At 38.1% G+C, this 26,583-nt stretch overlaps 1 protein-coding gene across 3 annotated transcripts in view; it reads left to right on the forward strand.

Annotated features, from left to right (window-relative positions):
* The first annotated feature begins 2,412 nt into the window (after nt 1–2,412).
* TOPBP1 (DNA topoisomerase II binding protein 1) overlaps nt 2,413–26,583 on the forward strand; it is a 67,716-nt gene continuing 43,545 nt past the window's right edge. Inside the window, exons 1-10 of one of the 3 annotated variants that reach the window (XM_040636805.1) lie at nt 2,413–2,551; nt 3,162–3,252; nt 4,984–5,118; nt 7,062–7,205; nt 10,727–10,908; nt 11,982–12,178; nt 13,544–13,723; nt 14,417–14,586; nt 16,408–16,571; nt 16,721–16,968. In XM_040636805.1, the coding sequence (XP_040492739.1) occupies nt 3,169–3,252; nt 4,984–5,118; nt 7,062–7,205; nt 10,727–10,908; nt 11,982–12,178; nt 13,544–13,723; nt 14,417–14,586; nt 16,408–16,571; nt 16,721–16,968 (1,504 nt within the window). In that variant the 5' untranslated portion in view covers nt 2,413–2,551; nt 3,162–3,168. The remainder of the gene's footprint in view (nt 2,552–3,161; nt 3,253–4,983; nt 5,119–7,061; nt 7,206–10,726; nt 10,909–11,981; nt 12,179–13,543; nt 13,724–14,416; nt 14,587–16,407; nt 16,572–16,720; nt 16,969–26,583) is intronic. The other 2 variants (XM_040636804.1, XM_040636806.1) reach the window with 2 other exon arrangements.

Below are 26,583 nucleotides of genomic sequence, written 5' to 3' on the forward strand. Positions count from 1 at the left end.
ACAAACTTCTAGTTTATTTTTTAATTTTCAGAAATCTTATCTATGTAGCAAAATATAACAAGAAATACTCATATTCCCTCCATCCATATTTTACAAGTAACTTAACTATTCTGTCATATTTGTTTCTTGTGTTTTTTCATTCTACAGTTAAATACCAAGTTCCCTTTAATCCTACTCCAAGTAGAGTTTGGAGTGTCTGGCTGTAGATGACAGAAGTGCCGAAGAACAGCTCGGGCGTGATCCCAGCGTTATGGGATCGAGCCCCACATCAGGCTCCTCCACTATAAGCCCGCTTCTTCCTCTCCCACTACCCCTGCTTGTGTTCCCTCTCTCGCTGGCTGTCTCTATCTCTGTCAAATAAATAAATAAAATCTTTAAAAAAAAAAAGTGCCGAAGAAACCTGAAGGTGACCCTGAATGCCAGAAAAGTGAAGGGAAAGTTAATTCTGAACCCCATCTTCTGAGGGAGCTGCCTGTGGGGAAATCACAGCTATTCCCCATTTTCACCAAAACCTTTATGGACCACAACCCATATCACCACTTTCATCCTTTCCTCAGAGATGCTGTTCAGCCAAACTTTTATGTGCGGGAGAATCAGCTAGAGGGCTTATTAAAATAGAACGCCAGGACCCAACGCAGAGTTCCTGACTCAGCGGGTCTGAGATTAGGCCCAGGAATTTTCATTTCCAGCAAATTCCTAGTTGATCCTTATGCAGCCAGTCCAGGCACTACACTAGATTGAGAAACACTGCCTTGTGTTCCAAGATTAGGTACTTCAGGAACAGATATAGACCCGCCCTGCCTAAGTGGAGACACAGATGGGAGAACTTGTCAGCTGGTCTATTCTAAAGACAAGATCGACTCCCCTGTTATTAAAATCAGCTGGCCAAAAGCTAAAAGGTTGAGTTCATTCCCCCCTTCCTCTTCGTCAGAGCATCTGTGATTCTCCTTCTCTCGTGAGGCCTCCACTCGGCCCAGAAGCGCCAGGAATGGGCTCCTGCCTCCTGGGGCAGAGAAGGGCAGGCAAGGAGTAGGGTGGTATGTCAGGAAGGGCAAGGGGTTTCCAGTCACACCGCCTCTTCTCAAGCCCAGGTGCAGCTACTCCCTGGCTGTGTGGCCCTGGGCCTCACTTTCCCCATCTATACAACAGGGGATAATGATGCCCACATCCCAGAGGATTGCTGAGGAGAGTGAACAGGAATCGCGCAAGCAGGAGTCCTTTGTGGCCTGGAAAGAAGCCCACAGACAGTAATTATCGCCACAGCTTCAGGACGGATTGGCTCCCTCACAATAACCTGTAGTGGTGATAGCTCATCCTTCTTCTTGGTTTTGTTTTGTTTTGTTTTTTTTTTTATAACTCTAGTAACTTTGCTTCATTTTTAAGGCTTTCCTCACCCTCTCCCCAACGATGGCCTTCACCTTTGAGCCCCAGTGTTACTGATTCTGACTCACCTACCGCGGGTGTATTTACACACGTAGACCCATCCTTAGGCACTAAAAAGAAAAACAATCGGGATACACGGCATTAAACTCTCCTATTACTCAATCCAAAGTCATGAGCTTCTCAGTCTCAAGAGTGAGGAATAAAGTAAGAAGCACCAGCTAAGCCGCTTGTCACTGGTTATCAACAAGCCAAGATTCTGCAGCCCCATTTAACCTCTCTCCCCCCGACCTTTGCCACTTGAGTATGAGGTTCCACTCCAGAATCTCCCCAACACTCAGGGAGTTACAGAGAAAGAAAATGAGATGCCCTTTGAAGAGGGGCAGAGACTGCTGAAGATCTTGACAAAGATCCTTTTGCATTGGCTATGTGATTCAAATCATCCTGATCTCTTTCTTCCCTTCAGACTATTTGACTATGGTAGGTGCTCACATTCCTGCCACATAGGAGGGGAAAGGACCCTAACTGTGGAGTCTGAAAGACTTGGATGCAGTTCTAATTCTACCACTCACCGTGTGACATCTCATCATTTAACTTATCGAAGCCTCCGTTTTCACATCTGTAAAACGGAGATACTACTATTTGCCTCATAGAGTTGTTTGGGCGATAATATATGGTTTCCCATAGACTGCCTGCCATATGGCAAGTATAAAATACTGATCGCGAAAACCTAATTTTCCCCGGGGCTTATTTTTCGATGTGTTGGGCCTCCTCTAAGGTACCCCTGGCCTGCTGCCCCATCCGCTGAGCCGTGAGCACTTGGCCAACTCCCAGCGCTCAGGCACCCCCTTCAAAGCCCTAAACCCGGCAACCCCTAGCCCGCCTGGGAACAACGCCACTCCCACCGCCACCACCACCACCTTTGACATCTGCGCCCTCCTCCCGCAGCTGCGAATGGCTTCACTTCCGCAGGAAGAGGCGGGCGCGTCCGCGCGCTTGGCGCGAAAGTCGGTTCGCCGCCTCGGCAATTTCCGGGTTCGGCGTTTGCTTCGGGTCGGGGGCGCCGCCGGCTGCGGCGGGTGTGCGCCGGGGTGGCGCCCGACCCCAGCCACGGTCCTGCAGGCCGCGCGCCCCTCCACTCGCCTCCGGAAGATCCCCAGGCTCCACCGAGGTGAGTGAGGCACGGAGAGAGGACCCGGCTCCCTCCCCAACCCACTTGGGGGGTCGCGACACCTCCCCTGGCCTTCGGGGCCCGTGTAACCGGCCCTCGGACCGGCGGGTGAGGCTTTGACGCCGGAGAGGACGTGGCTGCGGTTGGACCGAGAGCCGGGCCTTTCTGTGGCAGCTGACAAGCAAGAGCATTCGGCCTTCTGGGGGCATGACCTTGCTTACCGGCTTCCATTTTTATATTAAAGTCCGTTTACTGAGGGGTGGACAAACGTCAAGGGCCGTGGACAGTTTCGTTCTGTGTATCATTAAGCTAAGTGCAGTTGAGTGCCCCTTGGCTTAGGGCTCTTAGACCCCGTAACAAAGGCCCTGAATGTATTCAGTTTAGGGACATTAAACTCGTTCTCTGATTTGCGAGGATTGGTGTTGTCATCTTTTTCCTTGACTTTGCCCACATTCCAGCGTTTCTTAGGAACTAACGAACGAATTCGTGGGCAAGGCCAGAATGTCTGTCTTTGGGCATTGTCGTCTGCACAGAAAAATAGCTGCTTTTAACATTTAACTTCATACATGATGTGTTTTTGTCCTTGTTAATGGTTCCTTTATTTTGACAGTTCAAAAATGTCCAGAAATGACAAAGAGCCGTTTCTTGTGAAGTTTTTAAAGTCTTCAGAGAATTCCGAATGTTTTTTTAAAGCTCTTGAGGTAAGAATAGTTGAAAATGCCTTGTTTGATGCTGTGAATTCATGTTCTCGTTTTTAGTATTTTTGATTTGTTGGACTTTTTATGTCTTAATTTATTTTTGTACTAGTTTTATTGTAACGTACATTAATATAGATGTGTTGTTACATATTTTTGGATTGATGTAAATATATCATTATGTATTTTGGGGAGCATGAAATATATTACATTTTTTTAAAAAGATTTTATTTATTTGACAGAGTGAGAGAGAGAGGGAAGAGAGAGCACAGGCAGGGAGAGTGGCACAGAGAGCCTGACATTGGGCTCTATCCCAGGACCCTGAGATCATGACCTGAGCCAAAGGCAGATGCTTAACTGACTGAGCCACCCAGTTGCCCTATTATGACATTTATATTGAAAGTAGCAGACTTGCTATTCTTGGAAATTACATTGCTTTCTAGGTCTTCTAACCAGAGTAGACCTTTGTATGTTGAAGAAATCTGAGTCTGTTGTGTATTGTTTACACTTCAATTTTTGGTAATTAAAAGTATGTTTCACTGTGTACAGTGTAATATGGGAAGATGTGGGGTTGTAGAGCCTTTCAGCAACATCAGTAGAGTTGAAAATGCAGAACCGTGGGCCCAACTCAGGCCGACCAATTAGAATCTACATTTTAACAAGATCATTAGTGTAATTCCTGTGTATATTAAAGTTTAAGAAACACTGTTGTAGCAGGTTTTTCTTTAAAGTTCATTCAGCAAATAATTATTGAGTGTCATGACCTGTTAAGCACTGTTGTAGTACTTGGGATATATCAGTGATCACAGCAGGCAAAGATCCATACTTTCTCAGAGCTTACATTCTATTTTAGTAGGAAGACCTAGACATAAATTAGGATAAATGAGTAAACTGTATATGTTACAGGGTGCTATGGGAAGAGAAAAGAGCAAAATAGGTTAAGGAGTTCTAGAGGATGTTTGTTGGGAGAGAAGGAAAGGTTACAATCTTAAGTAGAGTGTACTTGGTGAAGGCTTTATGGAGAAGATAATTAAGTACATTTGAAGGAGGTGAGATGGTTAGAGGTGGATGTCTGGGAAGAAGCTTTTAGGCAGAGAGAACAGCCATACACAGGCCCCTGAGAAAGTACTTAAAGTGTCTCTCCAACTTTAGTGTGTCTATAGTATAGTGAGCAAGGGTTGGGGGAAGAACATTAACAGGTGCTCTAGAGCGTAAGAGTAAAGAGGTCATGTAAAGGGCCTTAAGGGCCATTGTAAGGACTTTGACTTTTTCTTTTTCATTTGAGCAAATCTGATTGAAGTGAGGGATCAAGTCAGGTGAAGACTGGGAAAATATTTCAGGTAGTGGGAACAAGAGCAGGGCCTCTAATGAGAATTAGTTCAGAGAACTAATGAGTTCATGATTGGCTTGTTCCTGGCCTAGCAAGAAAGTGGGAGTGGCTAGAGAATAGTAAGGAGAGATGAGACGTGAAAGGCTGGGGGGAGATAGTCAGGGGTCAGACTCATGACCTGATTTGTATCATTAAAGGGATTATTAGTTGCAGTACGGAGAACATTTAGGGCAAGGAAAGGAAGAGGAACCACTTTGTAGACTTCTACAGAGGTCTAGGTGAGAGATGATGGTAGCTTTCAATGGGGAAAAAAGATTGGATTGGAGGTAGATTTTTGAAGATAGAGTTCATAGGACTTAAATACAGGTGAAAAATTTCAGGTGCATTCTTTAATTTTTTTCTTTCAGTCAATAAAAGAGTTCCAATCAGAAGAATATCTTCAGATTATTACAGAAGAAGAGGCATTGAAGATAAAGGAAAATGATAAGTCACTTTACATCTGTGACCCTTTTAGTGGCATTGTCTTTGATCACCTCAAAAAGGTTTGCTAACTTTTCATGTGTTCCTTCTGTAGTCTGATTTTTGTTTTGTTTTTGTTTCACTGGACATAAGTTCTTTACTGACCATGAAGTATTATACAGACTATGAATATAGAGGAATCTTCTGGTTTTAGGAGACCAGCATTATATTTTTAAAGGCTAATCGTGATACGATAATCTTTTGTTATATGTAATTTTTATATTTCAGGAGATTTAACTTCACTTAGCTTAAGTGAATGATATAGTAATGAAACATTTTAGTGACAGAATTCTACCGTACTTAAACTCAGTTTGATTGCAAGATTTTCAATAAAGAGTCAGAAAAGATCTCAACATAATGCTTGGTTATTTACTGTCTTTCCTATGTGCTCTTGCACGCAGAATTTTTGTACCTGTACCTTGTAAAGACGGTCTGAAACATTATATGCCTAAAGGAAGCATTTTGGGAATGAATGTTGCTAATATACCAATGAGCCATCTTATTTTTTTTTTGTTGATTCCAGAGTCTACTGACTCATTACTTTTTTGGTGTCTGGACAAGAGAGAAGCATTGAAATAAAAGTAAACTGGCTGTAATTCCATCCAGGTTACAAAGAAGTGATTCTTGTTTGAAGGAGAAGAAAACATAGAAGAGTAGATAGATGCAGTATCTGCACAATTTCTGGAAGGTCTGTGCCCACCTTTGCCAAAAGCATTGTTGGTCTTAGCCTCCTTTTGGAAATAACACTCCTTGTCAGAAAGAATCAGTAACATTAAAAACTCAAATTTCCCTATGACTGGACAAAAAGATAGCAATGATTATTTACCGTGTAGATCTTTAAATCAGTCATGCCTTAGTGACTTTGGCAACCACATGCTTTTTGGATGTGGCTTGAATGTACTGATGTTGAACAAGACTGTCAGCTTTTCTTAACTCAGTTATCAATGAAAATAAAAGGTCATATTTTGAATAACCTGTAATATCTTTGAGAAATACTTACGTAGAAAGACACCGAGTTGAAGACAAAGTATTTAAACCACAAATGTAGAAACTGCCTAGGATTTGTGTGTGTGTGTGTGTGTGTGTGTGTGTGTGTGTGTGTGTGACAGAATAGGTATTTTAGAAGGGGTTAATTAGGCTCTTAACTTTTAAACTGCTTGGTTGGCTGGATACTTCAATTAAAAGTATGTATGGGTGTTTCCTAATTATTATAGCATAAGACTGTTATTCCTGTAGCCTAGCATTAAGACTGTGTTTGTTTCAGATATTAAAATTTGGGGGTGCCTGGGTGGCGCAGTCGTTAAGCGTCTGCCTTCGGCTCAGGGCGTGATCCCGGCGTTGTGGGATTGAGCCCCACGTCAGGCTCCTCCGCTGGGAGCCTGCTTCTTCCTCTCCCACTCCCCCTGCTTGTGTTCCCTCTCTCACTGGCTGTCTCTCTCTCTGTCAAATAAATAAATAAAATCTTAAAAAAAAAAAGATTAAAATTTGGTGGCAGATTTGACTGAACGTGGCTCTTAAAGCTTGTTTCTTTGATAGACTGCATTGTTTGATTTGCATGTGTGTTTAATGTGTAGTGTCTCTGAAAAATTATATAATGTTCCTTATTTTTTTCTTATAACAATTTAGTGATTTTTCTGCAGTGGCCATCAACTTCTGTAAAGAATTGCTAAATATTGAGGCGCCTGACTGGCTCAGTCGGTTAAGCGTCTGGCTTTGGCTCAGGTCATGATCCCAGGGTCCTGGGACTGAGCCCTACATCGAGGTCTCTACTTGGTGGGGAGCTTGTTTCTACCTCCCTCTTTACCTGCTGCTCCCCCTGCTTGTGCTCTCTCTCTCTCCCTTTCTTTCTCTGTCAAATAAATAAAATCTTTAAAAAAAAAAAAAAGATTGCTAAATATTACAAAATGTAATTTTATAAGTGGGAGGTCTTTTCCTACATACTAAACTTTCTCCCCTTTTTTTGTAGCTTGGCTGCAGAATTGTTGGACCTCAAGTAGTCATATTTTGTATGCACCACCAGCAGTGCGTCCCAAGAGCTGAACATCCAGTTTATAATATGGTTATGTCTGATGTAACTGTATCTTGTACAAGCCTGGAAAAAGACAAAAGGGTAGGTGCTAAGAGGAATGTCATGATCAATATATTTATCTCCACACTTAATCTTTTTTTTATTATGTTCAATTAGCCAGCATGTAGTACATCATTAGTTTTTGATGTAGTGTTCAGCGATTCATTAGTTGCATATAATACCCAGTGCTCATCACCACACGTGCCCTCCTTAATACCCATCACCCAGTTATCCCATTCCCCCACCCCCTCCCTTCTGTAACCCTCAGTTTGGTTCCTGGAGTCCAGAGTCTCTGGTGTTTTGTCTCCCTGTCTGATTTCTTCCCATTCAGTTTTCCCTCCCTTTCCTTGTGGTCCTCTGTGCTATTCCTTATGTTCCACATATGAGTGAAACCATATGATAATTGTCTTTCTCTGCTTGACTTATTTCACTTAGCATGATCCCCTCCAGTTCCATCCATGTCGATGCAAATGGTGGGTATTCATCCTTTCTGATGGCTGAGTAATGTTCCATTGTATATATGAACTACATCTTCTTTATCCAGTCATCTGTTGAAGGGTATCTCAGCTCCTTCCACAGTTTGGCTATCGTAGACATTGCTGCTATGAACATTAGGGTGCATGTGCCTCTTTTTTCACTACATCTGTATCTTTGGGGTAAATACTTAGTAGTGCAATTGCTGGGTCGTAGGGTAGCTCTATTTTCAACTTTTTGAGGAACCTCCATACTGTTTCCCAGAGCAGCTGCATCAGCTTGCATTCCCACCAACAGTGTAGGAGGGTTCCCCTTTCTCTGCACCCTCGCCAACATCTGTTCCTGACTTGTTAATTTTAGCCATTCTGACTGGTGTGAGGTGGTGTCTCGTTGTGATTTTGATTTGTGTTTCCCTGATGCTGAGAGATGTTGAGCACTTTTTCATGTGTCTGTTGGCCATTTGGATGTAGTCTTTGCAGAAATGTCTGTTCATGTCTTTTGTCCATTTTTGACTGGATTATTTGTTTTTTTGGGTCTTAAGTTTGAGAAGTTCTTTACAGATCTTGGATACCAGCCCTTTATCCATTATGTCATTTGCAAATATCTTCTCCCATTCCTTGGGTTGCCTTTTAGTTTTGTTGTCTGTCTCCTTTGCTGTGCAAAAGCTTTTTATCTGATAAAGTCCCAGAAGTTCATTTTTGCTTTTGTTTCCCTTGCCTTTAGAGACGTGTCTTGAAAGAGATCACTGTGGCCAGTGTCGAAGAGGTTACTGCTTATGTTCTCCTCTAGGATTTTGATGGATTCCTGTCTCACATTTAGGTCTTTCATCCATTTTGAATTTGTGTATGGTGTAAGAGAGTGGTCCAGTTTCATTCTTCTGCATTTGGCTGTCCAGTTTTCCCAGGACCGTTTATTGAAGAGACTGTCTTTACCGTTGGTTATTCTTTCCTGATTTGTCAAATATTAGTTGACCGTAGAGTTCAGGGTCCATTTCTGAGGTCTCTGTTCTGTTCCATTGATCTGTGTATCTGTTTTTGTACCAATACCATGCTGTCTTGATGATCACAGCTTTGTAATATAGCTTGAAGTCAGGCATTTTAATGCCCCCAGCTTTGGTTTTCTTTTTCAGCAGTCCCTTGGTGATTTGCGGTCTTCTGGTTCCATACAAATTTTAGAATTGTTTGTTTCAGCTCTGTGAAAAATGTCGATGGTATTTTGATAGGGATTAAGTTGAAAATGTAGATTGCCCTGGGCAGCATAGACATTTTCTTTTTTATATATATAATAATTTTTTATTATGTTATGTTAGTCACCATACAGTACATCCTAACTTTTTGATGTAAAGTTCCATGACTCATTACTTGCGTGTAACACCCAGTGCACCATGCAATACATGCCCTCCTTAATACCCATCACCGGCCTATCCCAGTCCCTCACCCCCCTCCCCTCTAAAGCCTTCAGTTAGCATAGACATTTTCACAATGTTTATTCTTCCAGTCCATGAGCATGGAATGTTTTTCCATCTCATTGTATCTTCCTCAATTTCTTTCATAAGTGTTCTGTAGTTTCTAGAGTATAGATCCTTTACCTCTTTGGTTAGGTTTATTCCTAGGTATCTTATGGTTTTTTGGTGCTACTGTAAATGGAAATGATTCCTTAATTTCTCTTTCTTCAGTCACATTGTTAGTACATAGAAATGCAACTGATTTCTGTGCATTGATTTTGTATCCTGCCATGCTGCTTAATTGCTGTATGAGTTCTAATAATTTGGGGGTGGAGTCTTTTGGGTTTTCCACATAGAATATCGTGTCATCTGCGAAGAGAGTTTGACTTCTTCTTTGCCAGTTTGAATGCCTTTTATTCCTTTTGTTGTCTGTGCTGAGGCTAGGATATCTAGTACTATGTTGAACAAAAGTGGTGAGCGTGGGCATTCCTGTCGTGTTCCTGACCTTAAAGATAAAGCTTTCAGGTTTTCCCCATTGAGAATGATATTCGCCATGGGCTTTTTATAGATGGCTTTTATGATACCTCGATATCATATATTTTGATACCTCTATACCTATATTTTGAAGCGTTTTAATCAGGAAAGGATGCCGTATTTTGTCAAATGCTTTTTCTGCATCAACTGAGAGGATCATATGGTTCTTGTCTCTTCTTTTATTAATGTGATCCATCACTGTTGATTGATTTGTGAATGTTGAACCACCGTTCCATCCTAGGAATAAACCCCACTTGGTCGTGGTGAATAATCCTTTTAATCCACACTTAATCTTTCACTGCATAGGAGACACTTTGAAAGACCTTGTACTTGGTGTTCATGACTTAAAGTCATTGTATACACCAATGTATGTCTTTTCTATTTTAACGAATATAGTGGAATCTGTTTTATTGAGAACTGACTACTTGAAAGAAAACTCCCTTTTTCCCCTCTGCAGTTGATGAGTTAGAGTTTGAGTCACACTTTTCCACTACAGATGGTTAATCTTTTTTAAAAAAATGTCGATGGGGTGCTTGCATGGCTCAGTTGGTTAAGCCTCTGACTTTGGCTCAGGTCATGATCTCAGTGTCCTTGGGTTGTCAGCCTCTGAGCTAAGCAGGGAGTTTTCTTCTCCCTCTCCTCCCACTTGTGCTCACACTCCTTCTCTTTCTCTCTCTAATAAATAAAATCTTCAAAAATTATTTTAAAAAAATGTTGATAGGTAGAATGGCTGTGGATATAGCATTTGCTTCAAGGCAAGAAATGCTTTAATAATGCTATCTAAGAAAGATAAAACACATATTTTGTATATAATGTATACAATTTATACTTTTATATATGCACAGTATATTATAGAAGCAACATATGTTAAACTCATGGAGTTGAAAGAAACAACTATAGGAAATAATATATAAAGGTAATTATATTTAAATTTGTTTATAATTCATATTTATCTTTACCCAAAAAGTAAATTGATCATTTAACTTTATAGTTGTGAGAAATATTTGTGCCTTCAATCTAACAACAACAAAAGATATTTGAGTTTTTGTATAAAAAAATGGAGGAGATATTATTTGCTTTTGTATTAATGTATTTTCTTTTGTGTTTACAGGAAGAAGTTCATAAATATGTACAAATGATGGGTGGTCGTGTATATAGAGATCTTAATGTATCAGTAACTCACCTTATTGCAGGAGAAGTTGGCAGCAAAAAATATTTAGTTGCTGCAAACCTAAAGAAACCTATTTTGCTTCCTTCTTGGATTAAAACACTTTGGGAAAAGTCACAAGAGAAGTAAGAAAGACATTTACGTATTTTCTAGATTTGAAAAAATGATACGTCAATCATTTTGGCATATTGTGGGTTATTACAGGGGAGGTTTTATGTTGCCCTCTTGGGATTTGTTATTCAGGAACAAAAAATGGGGTTTTTACTCTTCACTGAAAATAAGCACAATCTGCAAGCTCTTATCAAAGTATACGTTGATAGATAGAATAGGCTAGTGATTTAATATTAGCTACAAGGTAGAAAATGCTTTGACAATAAAAATTGTTTGCAGCAGTAAATGCTTGTAAAATACTTGAGAAGATCACTTGTGAGTTGCATTATCCTCCCACTACTGTGCTAAGATAGAGAGTAAATTAGCCGTTTTGACAGTAGTATTCCCTCTCAAAGGTGTCTATGTAAAGTTGAATGTAAATGTACGTAAGCCATTAACTAAGATGTGGTCATTCAGTAAATGTTAATCAAGTTCATTTTATGTACCTGGCCAGAGCTAGGCATTAGACATGCATACTAAGCAAAGCGGAATAGCATCCCTGCCCTTGCGGACCTTAGAAATGGGCGTTTTTCCAGTCTTCCTTTCAACACCATCCAGCACATTCTGAACCTGTCTCCATATTGGTACCTTCATTCCTAGCACATCTGTCTTACGTGGAAAAAGAATGATGATATTTTTGTTAGTATTCTGCCAAAAATCATTGCTTATTATTTATATAGTATAATGGAAGGATACGAAGTCCATTTTTCTAATAAGCAACCTAGATCCTTTGAGTTTTTAAGTAAATTCACACTTAAAATTTTGGAAAATACACCATTTTGACCAGCATGAACTCAGAGAGCTAATGACATAACATTTTCCCTTAAAACAGTTTTATTTAAGAAACTCTATCTGAAATACTACTTTTTAGTAGTGACATTGTTGAACTAGATGAGCAGTTAGTGCAATTTTGAGCGTCAGTGCCCCTTTTCTAAAAAATGAGGAAAGCATTAGTGATTTCTTTTGTTCGTCATTATTCTTCTGGTAAATTTTAAACCATCTGGTATGTTAATGTGTTAATTTTTTCCTTGTTACTTATTTTCCCCAGAAAAATAGCTAGGTATACTGATGTAAACATGGAAGACTTCAAGTGTCCTATTTTTCTTGGTTGCATAATCTGTGTGACTGGCTTGTGTAGCTTAGACAGGAAGGCAGTTCAGCGACTCACAATTAAGCATGGAGGTCAATACATGGGACAACTGAAAATGAATGAATGTACACATCTCATTGTGCAAGAACCAAAAGGTAAAACTACGTTTCCCAAGTGGAAAAATGCAAAATTTTCTCTAGTATTTAACATTTTAAGATCTTTACAAAATAGCTTTTGCTTCTGATGTGTTATAAATCTGGTATTTTTTCCCCCCTAAAACCTTACAAAGATAGTTCTGTTCACAGTCTGTAGAAAAATTACATCCAGGTTTATCCAGATCGTTGAAAAAATATTTTTTCAATTTGCAGTGGTTTTTATTGTTTGATTTTTTTTTTTTTTGAAAAAAAGTTTCCTGCATAGTTACCAAATACTTAGGAAGCAAGAAATTTGGATGAATAACAAAAAAGCTAATCGATGTAGCTAAATTACATTTCTTTCTAATGATAAACTTGAAAGGCATGGCTTAGTTTTTAATTGAATGAATCAGCTTTATTGGATGAACTACAAGTTGTAACTTGAAGATACACCTTGCAAAACATGAGGCAGTTAAAAGAAGAAAAATACATAACCAATAAGAATTCCTTAAAATTGTGTTTAATTTTGGTGTCCTGTAACCTTTGTATCTATTTTGAAAGATTTTTTTTTCTTTACAAATACCCTTAAAATACATACAAATTGATGAGAGAAGAATTTTGTTAATGTTTTTGTTATTTCTTTATACTATGTTTTATTAAGCTACCTAGATAACAAGATTAGGGGAAAAAAACTGTTAAAATTAATTAGTAATTGTCCTTAAATCAGAACTTTGCGTATGGCCAATTATGATACTATAATTGTGAGTAGTGTTGGTAACTGCTATTGAATTTCTGAATCTGAAGACAGTTCATCTCTTAGCTCTTAAGAATGTCCAAAAAAATCCTTTTCATGTTATTGTTTACTACATGTTGACCTCAGTTTCTCTATGACACGGTTTCAAAATACATTGTGTTAAAAGTTGTTTTTTAAGGCAATAAAAAGATATATTTCTTATAATATGCCTGTCTATTTGGACTTCAAGTCAAATCCTATTGACATTAAAGTAGTCTATTCAAAGTTGGTATTTTTTATATTACAGACATTTATAATCTTCACAGTTGTTTTATGCAGTCTTACTAAAGCCACATAATTCTGTGAGTTATTCCCGTGTTACAGATTAAGAAACTGGTTTAAAGAAATTAAGCAGTGGAGGCTGTACTCAAACCAAGTCTAATGTTCAGTTACCCCACATAAATTTTGCAATTTTAAGAGATAAACCCTCTTGCATACACTATATAGCTTACTGTTTGTATAAGAATAATTACTGGTAACTTGGGATTTTGTTTAGGTGAGTTTTTTCCCATAACCTATCGTACTTTAAATATTTCTACAGAGATAGCTTTTAATGATTTACATTTCTCTCTCTTTCTTAACGAATATGATAGGTCAAAAATACGAATGTGCCAAGAGATGGAATGTACACTGTGTGACCACACAGTGGTTTTTTGACAGTGTTGACAAAGGTTTTTGTCAGGATGAATCCATCTACAAGACAGAGCCTAGACCAGAAACAAAGACTGTGCCTGATACTTCAACTCCTACTGGCCAGATCAACACAGTTGATAGTAAGTTTCAGTGGGATTAAAGTAAACAGTTGTTTTTAACACTGTTTTCCATGTGAGAATTGATTTGTAAGTAGTATCAGTGAGCTATAGTAGGGAATTCCATCCTTTCTTGCTATCCTTCCAGGCATAATTGTGTAATAACTAAATTGTATGAAAATTAGTACAGAACTCTAGATATTTCTTTTTATAATGGATGTATATTTTCTTTCATACCTTGATTTAATGCAAAAGATGATTAAGGAAATCAAGAGTACTTATAGTAAGAGTAAATAAAAGAGTTTTTCCAAACTTGACTGGTGGGCAAATGTAATACATTTTTATTAGTTTGCTACAATTATAGACCATCTGTATTCATATAAAATTGAAAACCATTTCTATTTCGTAGGTGCCATGTTGGCACTTTAGCAGATGTTACACTTTTTTCTTTCCTGGACCCTACAGCCAGCAACTTCAGATTCTTAATGGAAGCAAGCCACTATTAAAATGTATTAAGTATGTTTTATTTGAATAAGATATGAACCTTAGTTTCATTTTCCCTTCTCATACTTGGCCACCAAGATTTCAATAAAAACATTTGAAGCTTACTTTGGAAATTATTCACAGTCCTTTGTGTGTAAGAAAAATTAATCTGTAGGAAAATAGGTAATCACAATTTTATCTCCATAAATTTCTACATCTTTATTTGATATGTAGGTCGTACTCTTTCAGATGTCAGCCATATTTCCAACATCAATGCAAGTTGCATAAATGAATCAATGTGTAATTCGGTTCTTAATAGCAAAGTGGAGCCTACACTTGAAAATCTAGAAAATCTGGATGTCAGTGCATTTCAAGCACCTGAAGATTTATTGGATGGTTGTCGGGTATGTCTTTATTATGTAATTATGCAGTGATAATGTATATCAATACTTCCTACCCTGACTTTGAAGACCCCTCAGAGTTGGGCTTGTTTCTTATCCATATAAACCCTTCACTTTAGCTAAGCAGATGCAAACATCAGGCCACATCTGTCTACAACTGTCATTTATTAAGTATTTCTAATATCCTAGACTGTGCTAATCAGTTCATATATACTGTTAATATGTTGTATATAATCTCATTTAATTCCCACAAATAACTCTGAAATGGAATTACCCTGAGGCTGAGGCTTAGCAGATTAAAATTCTTGTTCAGGTTCACACAGACATTAAGTAGACAGCTATCTACTCCAAATCCCATGTTCCTAACCATTAGCCCCACCACTTTGTTTAATGTCTCTTGGGCTACTCAATTTTTTAGTGTATGAATAAACTATTTTATAAAGTGTCTTGAGAGAAACATCATATGCTACCGATCTCCTAGAGCTGAATACTTACTATATTTCTACTTGAGCGTGAATAGGCTATACATTAGTTGATAAAACATCAGTTTATCGGCAGAACAGAAAGTCTTATATAATCTTTTATCCTAGACTCTACTAATTATGGATATGATTTTTAGTTGTTTTTTTTTTAAGGTTTATTTACTTTAGAGAGAGAGACAGCACAAGAGGGAGGGGCAGGGGGAAAGGAGAAAGCGTCTCAAGCAGACTTTGCGCTTAACATGGAGCTTGACCTCAGTACCCTCATGACCTGAGCCAAAACCAAGAAGGAGTTGGTACTCCCAACCAACAGTGCTACCTAGATGCCCGTGACTTTTAGTTATTCTTATAGGAAGTTTATGATCCTGATTTTTGTTACAATATCTTCTAATAATAGAGGTTATTTAGTTTGGGAATAAATGCATTTAGGAATAGATTTGCCATTCTTAAATTTTTTTAAAGTCATGTAAAATACAGATGAAGAATCATTTTATATTTATTAAATTGGTTTAAATACATGCATATGATTGTTAAAAATAAATTACTGCATACATATGATCCTCAAAGCACTGTCCTCAGCTCAACTTAAATTTTCTTGTGTAATCAACTGTGTGAAAGTATCTCAATTTATAAGTAAGAAAATTGGTTTGAAGAGCCTAAGTAACTTATCATAGTCATATAATTAATTATTGGCCTCTGAACCAAAATTTAAACCCAAGTTTTCTGAATTCAGATATATAAACTCCAGTTTATTTCTATAATTTAAATTTACAAGTAGCTAAGATCTTTAGAATTTAAGAAGCTACCTGCATTTCAGACATTGCTATACACTAGTATCCAAAAGAGAACTGAATTCTAGCTTCTATTTTATTTAAAGTCTCAAAGTACTTACCCACAGTCTACTGTGATTAATAATTCTATGGGATTGTGAAGAAGTACTTTAGAAATAAAAATTTCAGAATTGTTGGGGCACCTGGGTGGGTCAGTTGGTTAAGCGTCTGCCTTCGGCTCAGGTCATGATCTCGGGGTCCTGGGATTGAGCCCTGTGTCGGGCTCCCTGCTCAGTATCTGCTTCTCCCTTCCCTCTGACCCTCTCCCCAGCTCATGCTCTCACTTGGTCCCACTCTCTCTCTCTCAAATGAATTTAAAAAATCTTTTTTAAAAAAACTCAATTGTTAAAAAAAAAAATCAAAGTTTCAGAATATACTCCATTCTTAATGTATTTTAAATATACACAGAGGTGTCTTATTTACACTCAGTGCATTTAGATATATATTTTTAATGTGTTTCTGTTGAGAGAAACCATCTTAACTGCATTAATCTAAAATATTCTTTTTCTTTGCAGATCTATCTTTGCGGTTTTAGTGGCAGAAAGCTAGATAAACTGAGAAGGCTTATTAACAGTGGAGGTGGAGTTCGTTTTAATCAGCTCAATGAAGATGTAACTCATGTTATTGTGGGAGATTATGATGATGAATTGAAGCAGTTTTGGGATAAATCGGCCCACAGGTTTTGTCGGTTTTTAATTCAAAGCAATTTCTACTCTGTAATGATTTTTCTTAAAATCGCATGTCCATGCAGTTATGGAATTTGCATGGCAAGTGGGATGATGGTCTTTATAGTTTAAACTAATATATAATTATGTGCTATTTTTGTAGGCCTCATGTAGTGGGAGCAAAATGGTTGCTAGAGTGTTTTAGTAAAGGTTATATGCTTCCTGAAGAGCCATATATTCATGCTAACTACCAGCCAGTGGAAATTCCAGTTTCAGATCAACCTGAGAGTAAAACAGCCCTTTTAAAAAAGAACACCAGCATCTCTAAGAAAGACTTGGCTCCTGATGAAAAGCATGAACAAGCTGATGAAGATCTGCTCTCTCAGTATGTAAATAATAACCCAACAGTAGGTAAGAAATAGTTGATTAGTATTTATAGTCATTAAGAAATGTTTTAGTAGCAGAATACATACGCATGTGATTTCTGCCAGTTTTTCTAGATTTTAAGTTAAACTTTTTTCTTCCCTTAATGTTTTATGTTTGTTAAACTTTTTCTGAATAGGCAAGGCCAGGGGCTGCTGAACCCTCTGAGCCCCTTGTCTCTCTTCAACTCACTGGCTGCTCTTTGATCTGTTTATATGCCAGCATCAGTTTGTTAGTGTGAATTCGTAACAGCATGAACTTTTTTTTTAGGTTTTTTTTTTTAAAGATTTTATTTATTCATTAGAGTAAGCACACGAGGGTGGGGTGGGGGGCAAAGGGAGAAGGAAAAGCAAACTCCCTGCTGAGCATGGAACCCAACATGGGACTCAATCCCAGGACCCTGAGATCATGACCTAAGCTGAAGGCAGATGCTTAATTGACTGAGCCAGGCACCCCATGTAACAGCATGAACTTTTATTTTAACCTTGTAATTACCTCTTACTTGGTTATTGTGATCTTTAATGCATACAGTGCTGCACTGTGTACCACAACCTCTGTATTTAGGCTTCTCAATGTGGGAAGGAAAATTGCCAGTGAAGGAAGAGTTGTGAGCAGAATTTCTTCTTATTTAAGAAAAAGTTTTTGTGAAATATTTAATACATTGAAAAAGATGTCGAGAATAATGTGATGAGTAACCGTATACCACTACATAGGTATAAAATAGAATATTCCACGGTACCAAAAGCCTCCTGTGAGTCTCCATTTTCCTTATAGTTTACATGTATATATATCTATATGCAATATAGATACTCTCATTTTGTGTGTATTTTAGCTTATGTAGATGACATACGGTATGTACTCTTCTGCTGTTCTCCTCCAACCATGAGAGATATTTATTAATCCAAGTAACTGGTTCATTATACCACAGTTTATCTGTTTTCCCACCTATAGACATTTTTATTATGTCCTTTTTTTTGCCAGTGCAAACTGTACTGCGGAGATTATTCTTTTCCATGTCTCTGTGATTGCTTGGAGGTTTCTTTACACGTGCATGATACCAAGTTTGGTCTGCTCTGTGTGAATTAATGAACAGGTGTGTTAAACTCCTCCGTTGTAATGGTGGCTTTGACAGTTTCTCCATGTAGCTCTATCAGATTTAGTTTTTTAATATAGTTTGATGTTTTATTACATGATGATCTTCATTTTCCTAATTTTTTTCCTTAAAATCTGTTTTGTCTGATATTAATAGAACTGTCCCTGCCTCATGTGATATGGTATTTATCTGCTATGACTGACTTTTTCTTTAAAACCGCAAATTTGGTCGATTTACATTTGTTACTTGTGATACATTGTTATTATTTTATACCATCTTGTTTTGTGCTGTTTGTCCCAGTTTTCTGTGCTTCCTTGTTTAACATTTTTGCTTCCTTTTGGATAGCTTGGGCTTGCCCCCTCTCACCCCAATCTCCCATCTTCCTATCTTCCCTCTACTGATGTAGAAGTTACATCTATTTATATTTTCAGTGATTACTTAGAACTTGAATGTGCATCATAACTTGAAATTTAAAGTTAATCAGAACTTTTATCTTCATCTTCAATATAATACTATCTTCAACAGCACTGCTGATCATCCCCCCCTGCATATACTAATACACTCAATTTATGTGATTTGGGCTAGTATTTTCATTATCTTTTTTAATCTGACAATTAGACACTTATTGTTTTATATGGTCCATACTTGTTTTGATTTACCAACATGTTTAGAGATTTCTTTGCTTCCCATTCCTTGTTGTATCTGAGAACTCTCTTCTGGAATAAGTTTCTTTCCTCCTGTAAAATATATCCTGTAGAAATTCCTTCAGTTTCTGTTTATCTCTTTATTTTTGCCCTTGTTCTTAAAAAATAGTTATGCTAGGAATACAGTCCTAGACAGTAACTTTGAGGTCCCTGAGATGTTATTTCATTGTCCATCACTGCTGGGTAAGAAGTCATTCAGTCTAATTGTTATTCTTTTGTAGGAAATCTTTTTTTTTCTTGGTTTTTTTTTTTTTTTAAGATTTTATTTATTTATTTGACAGAGATAGAGACAGCCAGCGAGAGAGGGAACACAAGCAGGGGGAGTGGGAGAGGAAGAAGCAGGCTCCTAGCGGAGAAGCCTGATGTGGGGCTCGATCCCAGAACGCCGGGATCACGCCCTGAGCTGAAGGCAGATGCTTAACCGCTGTGCCACCCAGGCGCCCCTTTTTCTTGGTGTTTTTAATATCTCCTTTTTATTGCTGATGTCCTAAAGTATTACCATGTGCTTGTCCTACTTGGAATTCATTGTGCTTTCTGAATCTATGGGCTAGTGAGGTGTTTTGTTTTTTGTTTTTCATTCTAAAAAATTTTCATCTAATATCTCTGAATATTGCTTCTTCCCCACTCTCTATGTTCTCTAACTCCCATTAGCTCTGTGTGTGGATCACTTAACCCACCCTTCTAATTTCATCTTTTTGTGTTTTTGTGATTTATTATGTGTAATTTCTTCAGGATTTCCTTCCATATTACTGTTTCTCTGTTCAGCTGTTGCCTACTGTGGTTACCCTAGCCATTAAATTTTTATTTCAATAATTATTTTTTCAATTCCTAGAAGTTCTAGTTCACTTAATAATCTGTTATTCTGTATTTTGTATTATTTCTTGAAACACATTAAACATACTGTAACATCTGAATGGAAGGGAGGGGTAATTCTCTTTATTGTTCATGGTGCCTAGAGTCTTGTTTTTGTGATATTGTAAACTCATTCCTATTAGGACTGTGGGAAGTCTCTAAGTCTATAAGAAGCTTGAGGTGAAGCTTGAGGGTTTGTTTCTTTAGAAACGGTTCATGTTTAAATCTGCCAGAAGCCTAGTTTGAGTTTTCCAACTCCAGACACTTTTCGGTTTGTTGGCTGGATTGTTTTTGGACCATCAGGTTAGTGTAAATTTGTACCCTAACATACTTTCAGGACCAGCCTATGAGGACAAATTCTCAGGAGAGATGTTTTTCCCCCTTGACCCAAAGCCAAAGTCAGATGTACTTGTTATTCCTTTATAGGGTAGATTTTTGTTGTTGTTTGGTTGATTTGGGACTATATTGTAACTAAAGGCATTTATTTCCCTTTAGGATTTCTGGGTTTGTTTCCTCAGCATATACTCTGCCCCACGTCTGATTTGTGTGAGACCAAAGACTTGACTCTGTTTCCCTCCATGTGATGTCCTTAAATTCTGAGGGTCTAAGTTTCTGCCGAAATAGTTTCAGATTCGGGGTAACCATTAGTTTTAGTGACCACCTAATGCTCTGCATTCATTACTACTACTTCATTTTCAGTCCTTGAGGATCTCCCTTGCTTTCCTGCAACTTCAGCTATGCATTTGTACTGATGCCTTTAGTATGTTACCCTATCAAGTACGTGATAGTGAGAGGGTTTCAAATGTCTAGCAACCATATTTCTAGAAGGGAATTTCCAGTATTTCTTTTTTATGTTTCTACTTTAATTCCAGTTAGTTAACATTCAGTGCTATATTAGTTTCAGGCGTACAATACAATGAACAGTTCCATACATCACTTGGTGCTTATCATGGCAAGTGCGCTCCTTAATCCATATCACCTATTGAACCCATCCCCTCACCCTTGTGCATTAGGTTGTTCTCTATAATTAAGAGTCTGTTTCTTGCTTTGTCTCTCCCTTTTTTCCCCTTTGCCTATTTGTTTTCTTTCCTAAATTCCACATATGAGTGAAATCATTTGGTATTTGTCTCTCTCTGACTGACTTATTTTGCTTAGCATTATGCTCTCTACCTCCATCCATGTCATCGCAGATGGCAAGGTCTCATTCTTTCTTATGGCTGAATAATATTCCTCTGTGTGTGTGTGTGTGTGTGTGTGTGTGTGTGTGTGTGTGTCTACACATACACTACATCTTCTTTATCCATTCATCAGTCATTAAATACTTGGGCTGCTTCCATAACTTAGCTATTGTAAATAATGCTGCTATAAACATAGGGGTGAATGTATCCCTTTAAATTAGTGTTCTTCTGTTCTTTGGGTAAATACCTAGTAGTGCGATTGCTGAACCACAGGGTAGTTCCATTTTTAACTTTTTGAGGAACCTCCATGCTGTTTTCTACAGTGGCTCCACCAGTTTGTATTCCTGCCAACATGCATAAAGGTTCCTTTTTCTCCACATCCTTGCCAACACCTGTTGTTTCTAGTGTTTTTTATTTTAGTCATTATGACATGTGTGAGGTGATACCACATTGCAATTTTGATCTGCATTTTCCTGAGAATGAGTGATGTTGAGCATCTTTTCATGTGTCTGTTAGCAATCCGTGTCCTCTTTGGAGAAATGACTGTTCCTGTCTTCTGCCCATATTTTAACTGGATATTTGGTTTTTGGATGTTGAATTGTATAAGTTCTTTATATATTTTGGATACTAACCCTTTATCAGATATGTCATTTGGAAATATCTCCTCCCATTCCATAGGTTGCCTTTTATTTTTGTTGATTGTTTCCTTCACTGTGCAGAAGCTTTTAATTTTGAAGTCCCAGTAGTTTATTTTTGCTTTTGTTTCCCTTGCCTCCAAAGACCAATCTAGAAAAAAGTTGCTATGGCCTGTGTTAAAGAGGTTACTGCCTGTGTTCTCTTCTAGAATTTTTATGGTTTCAGGTCTGAAATTTGGGTCTTTTATCCTTTTTGTGTATGGCGTAAGGAAGTGGTCCAGTTTCATCCTTTTGCATGTTGCTGTCCAGCTTTCCCAACACCATTTGTTAAAGAGACTGTCCTTTTCCCATTGCATATTTTTTCCTGCTTTGTGGAAGATTGACTGTATAGTTAATGGTTTATTTCTGGGTTCTCTGTTCTGTTGCATTGATCTGTGTGTCTGTTTTTGTAACAGTACCATACTGTTTTGATTACTACAACTTTGTAAAATAACTTGAAGTCTGGAATTGTGATGCCTTCAGCTCTGCTTTTCTTTCTCAAGATGTTTTGGCTATGGGGGGTCTTTTGTGGTTCCATACAAATTTTAGGATTGTTTGTTCTAGTTCTGTGAAAAATGCTGTTGATATTTTGATAGGGATTGCATTAAATGTATAGATTACTTTGGGCAGTGCAGACATTTTAACAGCATTTGCTCTTCCAGTCCGTGAGCATGGTATGTCTTTCCATTTGTTTGTGTCCTCTTCAGTTTTTCTCATCAGTGTTTTATAGTTTTCAGAGTACAGGTCTTTCATCTCTTTGGTTAGGTTTATTCCTAGGTATCTTATTTTGGGTGCAATTGTAAATGGAATTGTCTTTTAATTTCTCTTTCTGCTTCATTATTGGTGTATAGAAATGGAACAGATTTCTTTACATTGATTTTGCTTTTGTTGTTGGTTTTTGTTTTGTTCTGTACATTGATTTTTGTTTTGTTGTTGTTTTGGGGTTTTTTAATATTTTGTTTTCCTTTTATGTAGGCTCTACACCCAACGTTGGGCTTGAACTCATGACCTTGAGCTTAAGAGTCGTATACTCTACTGACTGCGCCAGCCAGGCCCCTTGTATGTTGATTTTGTATCCTGCGACATCACTGAATTTGTTTATCAGTTCTAGCAGTTTTTTGGTGGAGTCTTTAGGGTTTTCTGTATATAGTATATCATCTGCAAATAGTGAAAGTTTTACTTGTTCCTTAGCCAGTTTGGATGACTTTCCTTTTTGTTGTCTGATTGCTGTGGCTAGGACTCTAGTACTGTGTTGAATAGAAGTGGTGAGAGTGAGCATCCTCGTCTCGTTCCTGATCTTAGGGGAAAAGCTCAAGTTTTCCCTACCGAGTGTGATGTCTGCTGTGGTTTTTTCATATAGGCCTTTATTATGTTGAGGTATGTTCCCTCTAAACCTACTTTGTTGAGGGTTTTTCTTATGAATGGATGTTGTGCTTTGTCAAATGCTTTTTCTGCATCTGTTGAAATGATCATCTGGTTTTTATCCTTTCTCTTACTGATGTGATGCATCACGTTGATTTGCGAATACTGAACCACCCTCGCATCCCAGGGGTAGATCCCACTTGATTGTGGTGAATGATTTTTTAATGTATTGTTGAATTCGATTTTTGCATCTGTGTTCATCAGGGATATTGGTCTGTAGTTCTCTTTTTTAGTGGGTGTCTTTATCAGGTTTTGGGATCAGAGTAATGCTGGCCTCGTAGAATGAATTTGGAAGTTTTCCTTCCTTTTCTATTTTTTTTGAGTGGTTTGAGAAAACTAGGTATTAACTCTTCTTTAAATGTTTGGTAGAATTTACCTGTGAAGCCACCTGGTCCTGGACTTAATGTTCGTTGGGAATTGATTACTGACTTTCTGGTTTCTTTCCAGTTACCCATCCAGTATTTCAGTTTCTTTCTGGTTACCCATCCAGTATTTCCTTTTTTTACCCACACTATTTCTGTTAATGGTATACTGAAAAATGGATTTTTGTGAGATGATTTGCTTATGCTTTAGCAGTACATTATGTCAGGAGATCCTCATAATTTTCCAGGATGTTCTGATATAGAAAAGCCACACATTGACTCAAAGCAGTTTTATGCACTATCCTTTAGCAGGGGTACTTGGTAGAAGCAAATGATTAGTTTCTCAAACCTTCCTGTCTCTAGTAGCTAGTGGTCTTTGAAAGGGTTTAGTGATCATGAATCTCAGGGAATCCCCAGAGAATATAGTCACGTATTCTGCAGGTCTTAAAGCAAAATTATTTTTGAGAGAGCTTGATCAATACTAGACTTATCTTATGTTGGGCTTAGACTTATGTTGGGCTTCTAAATAAGAGCTGTTTGAAAAAGGGGGTTTTATTCAAATAAAATAAAAGAAAGGACTGCTGTAGAACATCTAATTTATTCTGAGTGTCTTAATAACTTCAGGGTTTTATGAGAGTCTTGACTCTGGGAAACACTGAGGATTGCAGAAGGGGAGATGGGAGGAATGGGGTAACTGGGTGATGGGCATTAAGGAGGGCACATGATGTGCTGAGCACTGGGTGTTATATGCAACTAACGAATTATTGAACACTACATCAGAAACTAATGATGTAATATACGTTGGCTAATTGAATTTAAATAAATAAAATTGTCAAAGAAATTAAAAAAATAACCAGGGCTTTACTTGCAGTTTGTAAGAACTTAGTATTGCTAGTTTGTTTTTATAGTACTAGTTTAAAATTCCACATGGTTTCCATCTGCCCTCTCACCAGCTGTATATAGGCATTAAACAAAATTGTTTTCCTTTGCCTTCTGGGTGTGATTACAAAGTAATTACAAAGGGAAAAAAACTGCTTTTGCTTTTTATATTAAGAATAGCTATTTTATTTTTAAAGATTTTATTTATTAGAGAGACAGCCAGCGAGAGAGGGAACAAGCAGGGGGAGTGGGAGAGGAAGAAGCAGGCTCATAGCAGAGGAGCCTGATGTGGGGCTCGATCCCAGGACCCCAAGATCATGACCTGAGCCAAAGGCAGCTACTTAACCAACTCAGCGAACCAGGTGCCCCAAGAACAGCTATTTTAAAAACTACCTTCCAGGATATTTTATATTATCACCTTTGTTTATCATATCACCTTTGTTTCCATCTAAGCTTATTCATCCTCACATATCTCTAAAATTATAAATACACTGTTGTCCCTAATTCTTTATAGTATGAAACTGAGGTCAAAGAGTCTCCTGACCTACAGATCAGTAAATGCTTTAGATAAAACTGTGCTTCTTCATCAAGCAGAGAAAGACAATTATCATATGATTTCTCTCATCTATGGAACATAAGAACTAGGAAGATCGGTAGGGGAAGAAAGGGATAAAGAAAGGGGGGGTAATCAGAAGGGGGAATGAAGCATGAGAGACTATGGACTATGAGAAACAAACTGAGGGCCTCAGAGGGGAGGGGGGTGGGGGAATGGGATAGACCGGTGATGGGTAGTAAGGAGGGCACGTATTGCATGGTGCCCTGGGTGTTGTACGCAACTAATGAATCATCGAACTTTACATCGGAAACCGGGGATGTAGTGTATGGTGACTAACATAATATAATTAAAAAAATTAAAAAAAAAAAACTGTGCTTCTTCAGAGTGTCAATAAGAGTAATCTGAATACTTGTATGAAGTAGGAAAGTTTTGTTCATAAGGTTTTATAAGTTTTTTTAATGTGGCAAGAATTATTTTAAAATTTTAAGTGTTAATGTCTGTTGGAGATGAGGACAGAAATAAGGTGGCACTTATATAACATAATATTATGGGCTCTGAAGTCAGACAGCCTTTGGTTTATATCTCATTTCTACCACTTAAACTATTATGGCTTTAGGCAAGTTACTTAACCTCTTTAAGCCTAAGATTCCCTTTGAAGAATGGGATGCCTGGGTGGCTCAGTTGGTTAAGCATCTGACTCTTGATTTCAGCTCAGGTCATGATGTCAGGGGCTTCAGGTCGAGCCCCACGTCAGACTCTGCACTCATCGGGGAGTCTGCTTCTCTTCCTCTTCCCTCTTCCCCTCCCTCCTCTCTTGTGTGCGCGCGTGCGCGCTCTCTCTCTCTCAAATAAGGGTAAATAAATCTTAAAAAAAAAAAAAAAGATAAACCAGTAGTATCATGAGCACTAATCACATGCATGTAAAGTACCTCAGCACATTGCCTGTGTAGGTGAATAAATGAAGAATCCTTGAATAGCTTCCAGGCTTGCTGAGATCTCATTAAGTATGGCTTGGCAAACTTACTTTGTGAAGGACCAGACAGTAAATACTTTAGTCTTTGTCATACACATTCTGTCTCTGTACATATTCTATTTTGTTTGCGTTCTGCTTTTTACTACCATTTAAAAACATAAAAAACATTCTTTTTTTTTTTAAAGATTTTATTTGTTAGAGAGGAGGGGTTTGCAGAGGAAGAGGGAAAAGTAGACTTCCTGCTGAGCAGGGAGCCCAACTCTAGCTTCAGTCCCTGGACTCCAGGATCATGACTTGAGCCAAAGACAGACGTTTAACTGACTGAGCCAGCCAGATGCCTCATAAAACCTTTTTTTTTTTTTAAGATTTTATTTATTTATTTGTCAGAGAGCACAAGCAGAGGAAACAGCAGGCAGAGGGAGAAGCAGGCTCCCCGCTGAGCAAGGAGCCCAATGCGGGACTTGATCCCAGGACCCTGGGGTCATGACCTGAGCCGAAGGCAGATGCTTAACTGACTGAGACATCCATGCGTCCCCCATAAAAACCATTTTTAACTCAGGGCTGCAGGCCCAGTTTGGCTCCTAGGCTGTAGTTAGCCAATCCCTGTACACAGCACCACTAGAGTTTTCAAGAACTAAGATTTTACCTTTTTTTTAAATTTAAATTTTAGTTAGTGAACATACTGTGCAATATTGGTTTCAGGAGTAGAATTCAGTGATTCATCACTTACAACACCCCATGCTCATCACAAGTGTCCTCTTTAATACCCATCTAGCCCATCCCCCACCCATCTCCCTCCATCAACTCTCAGTTTGTTCTCTATCCCTAAGAGTCTCTCTTGGGTTATTTCCTTTTCTTCTTTTTTACCTTTCCCTGTTCCCATATGTTCATTTGTTTTCTTTCTTAAATT

This window comes from Ursus maritimus, unplaced genomic scaffold, assembly GCF_017311325.1.
Source record: "Ursus maritimus isolate PB19 unplaced genomic scaffold, ASM1731132v1 scaffold_20, whole genome shotgun sequence".
Lineage (NCBI taxonomy): Eukaryota > Metazoa > Chordata > Mammalia > Carnivora > Ursidae > Ursus > Ursus maritimus.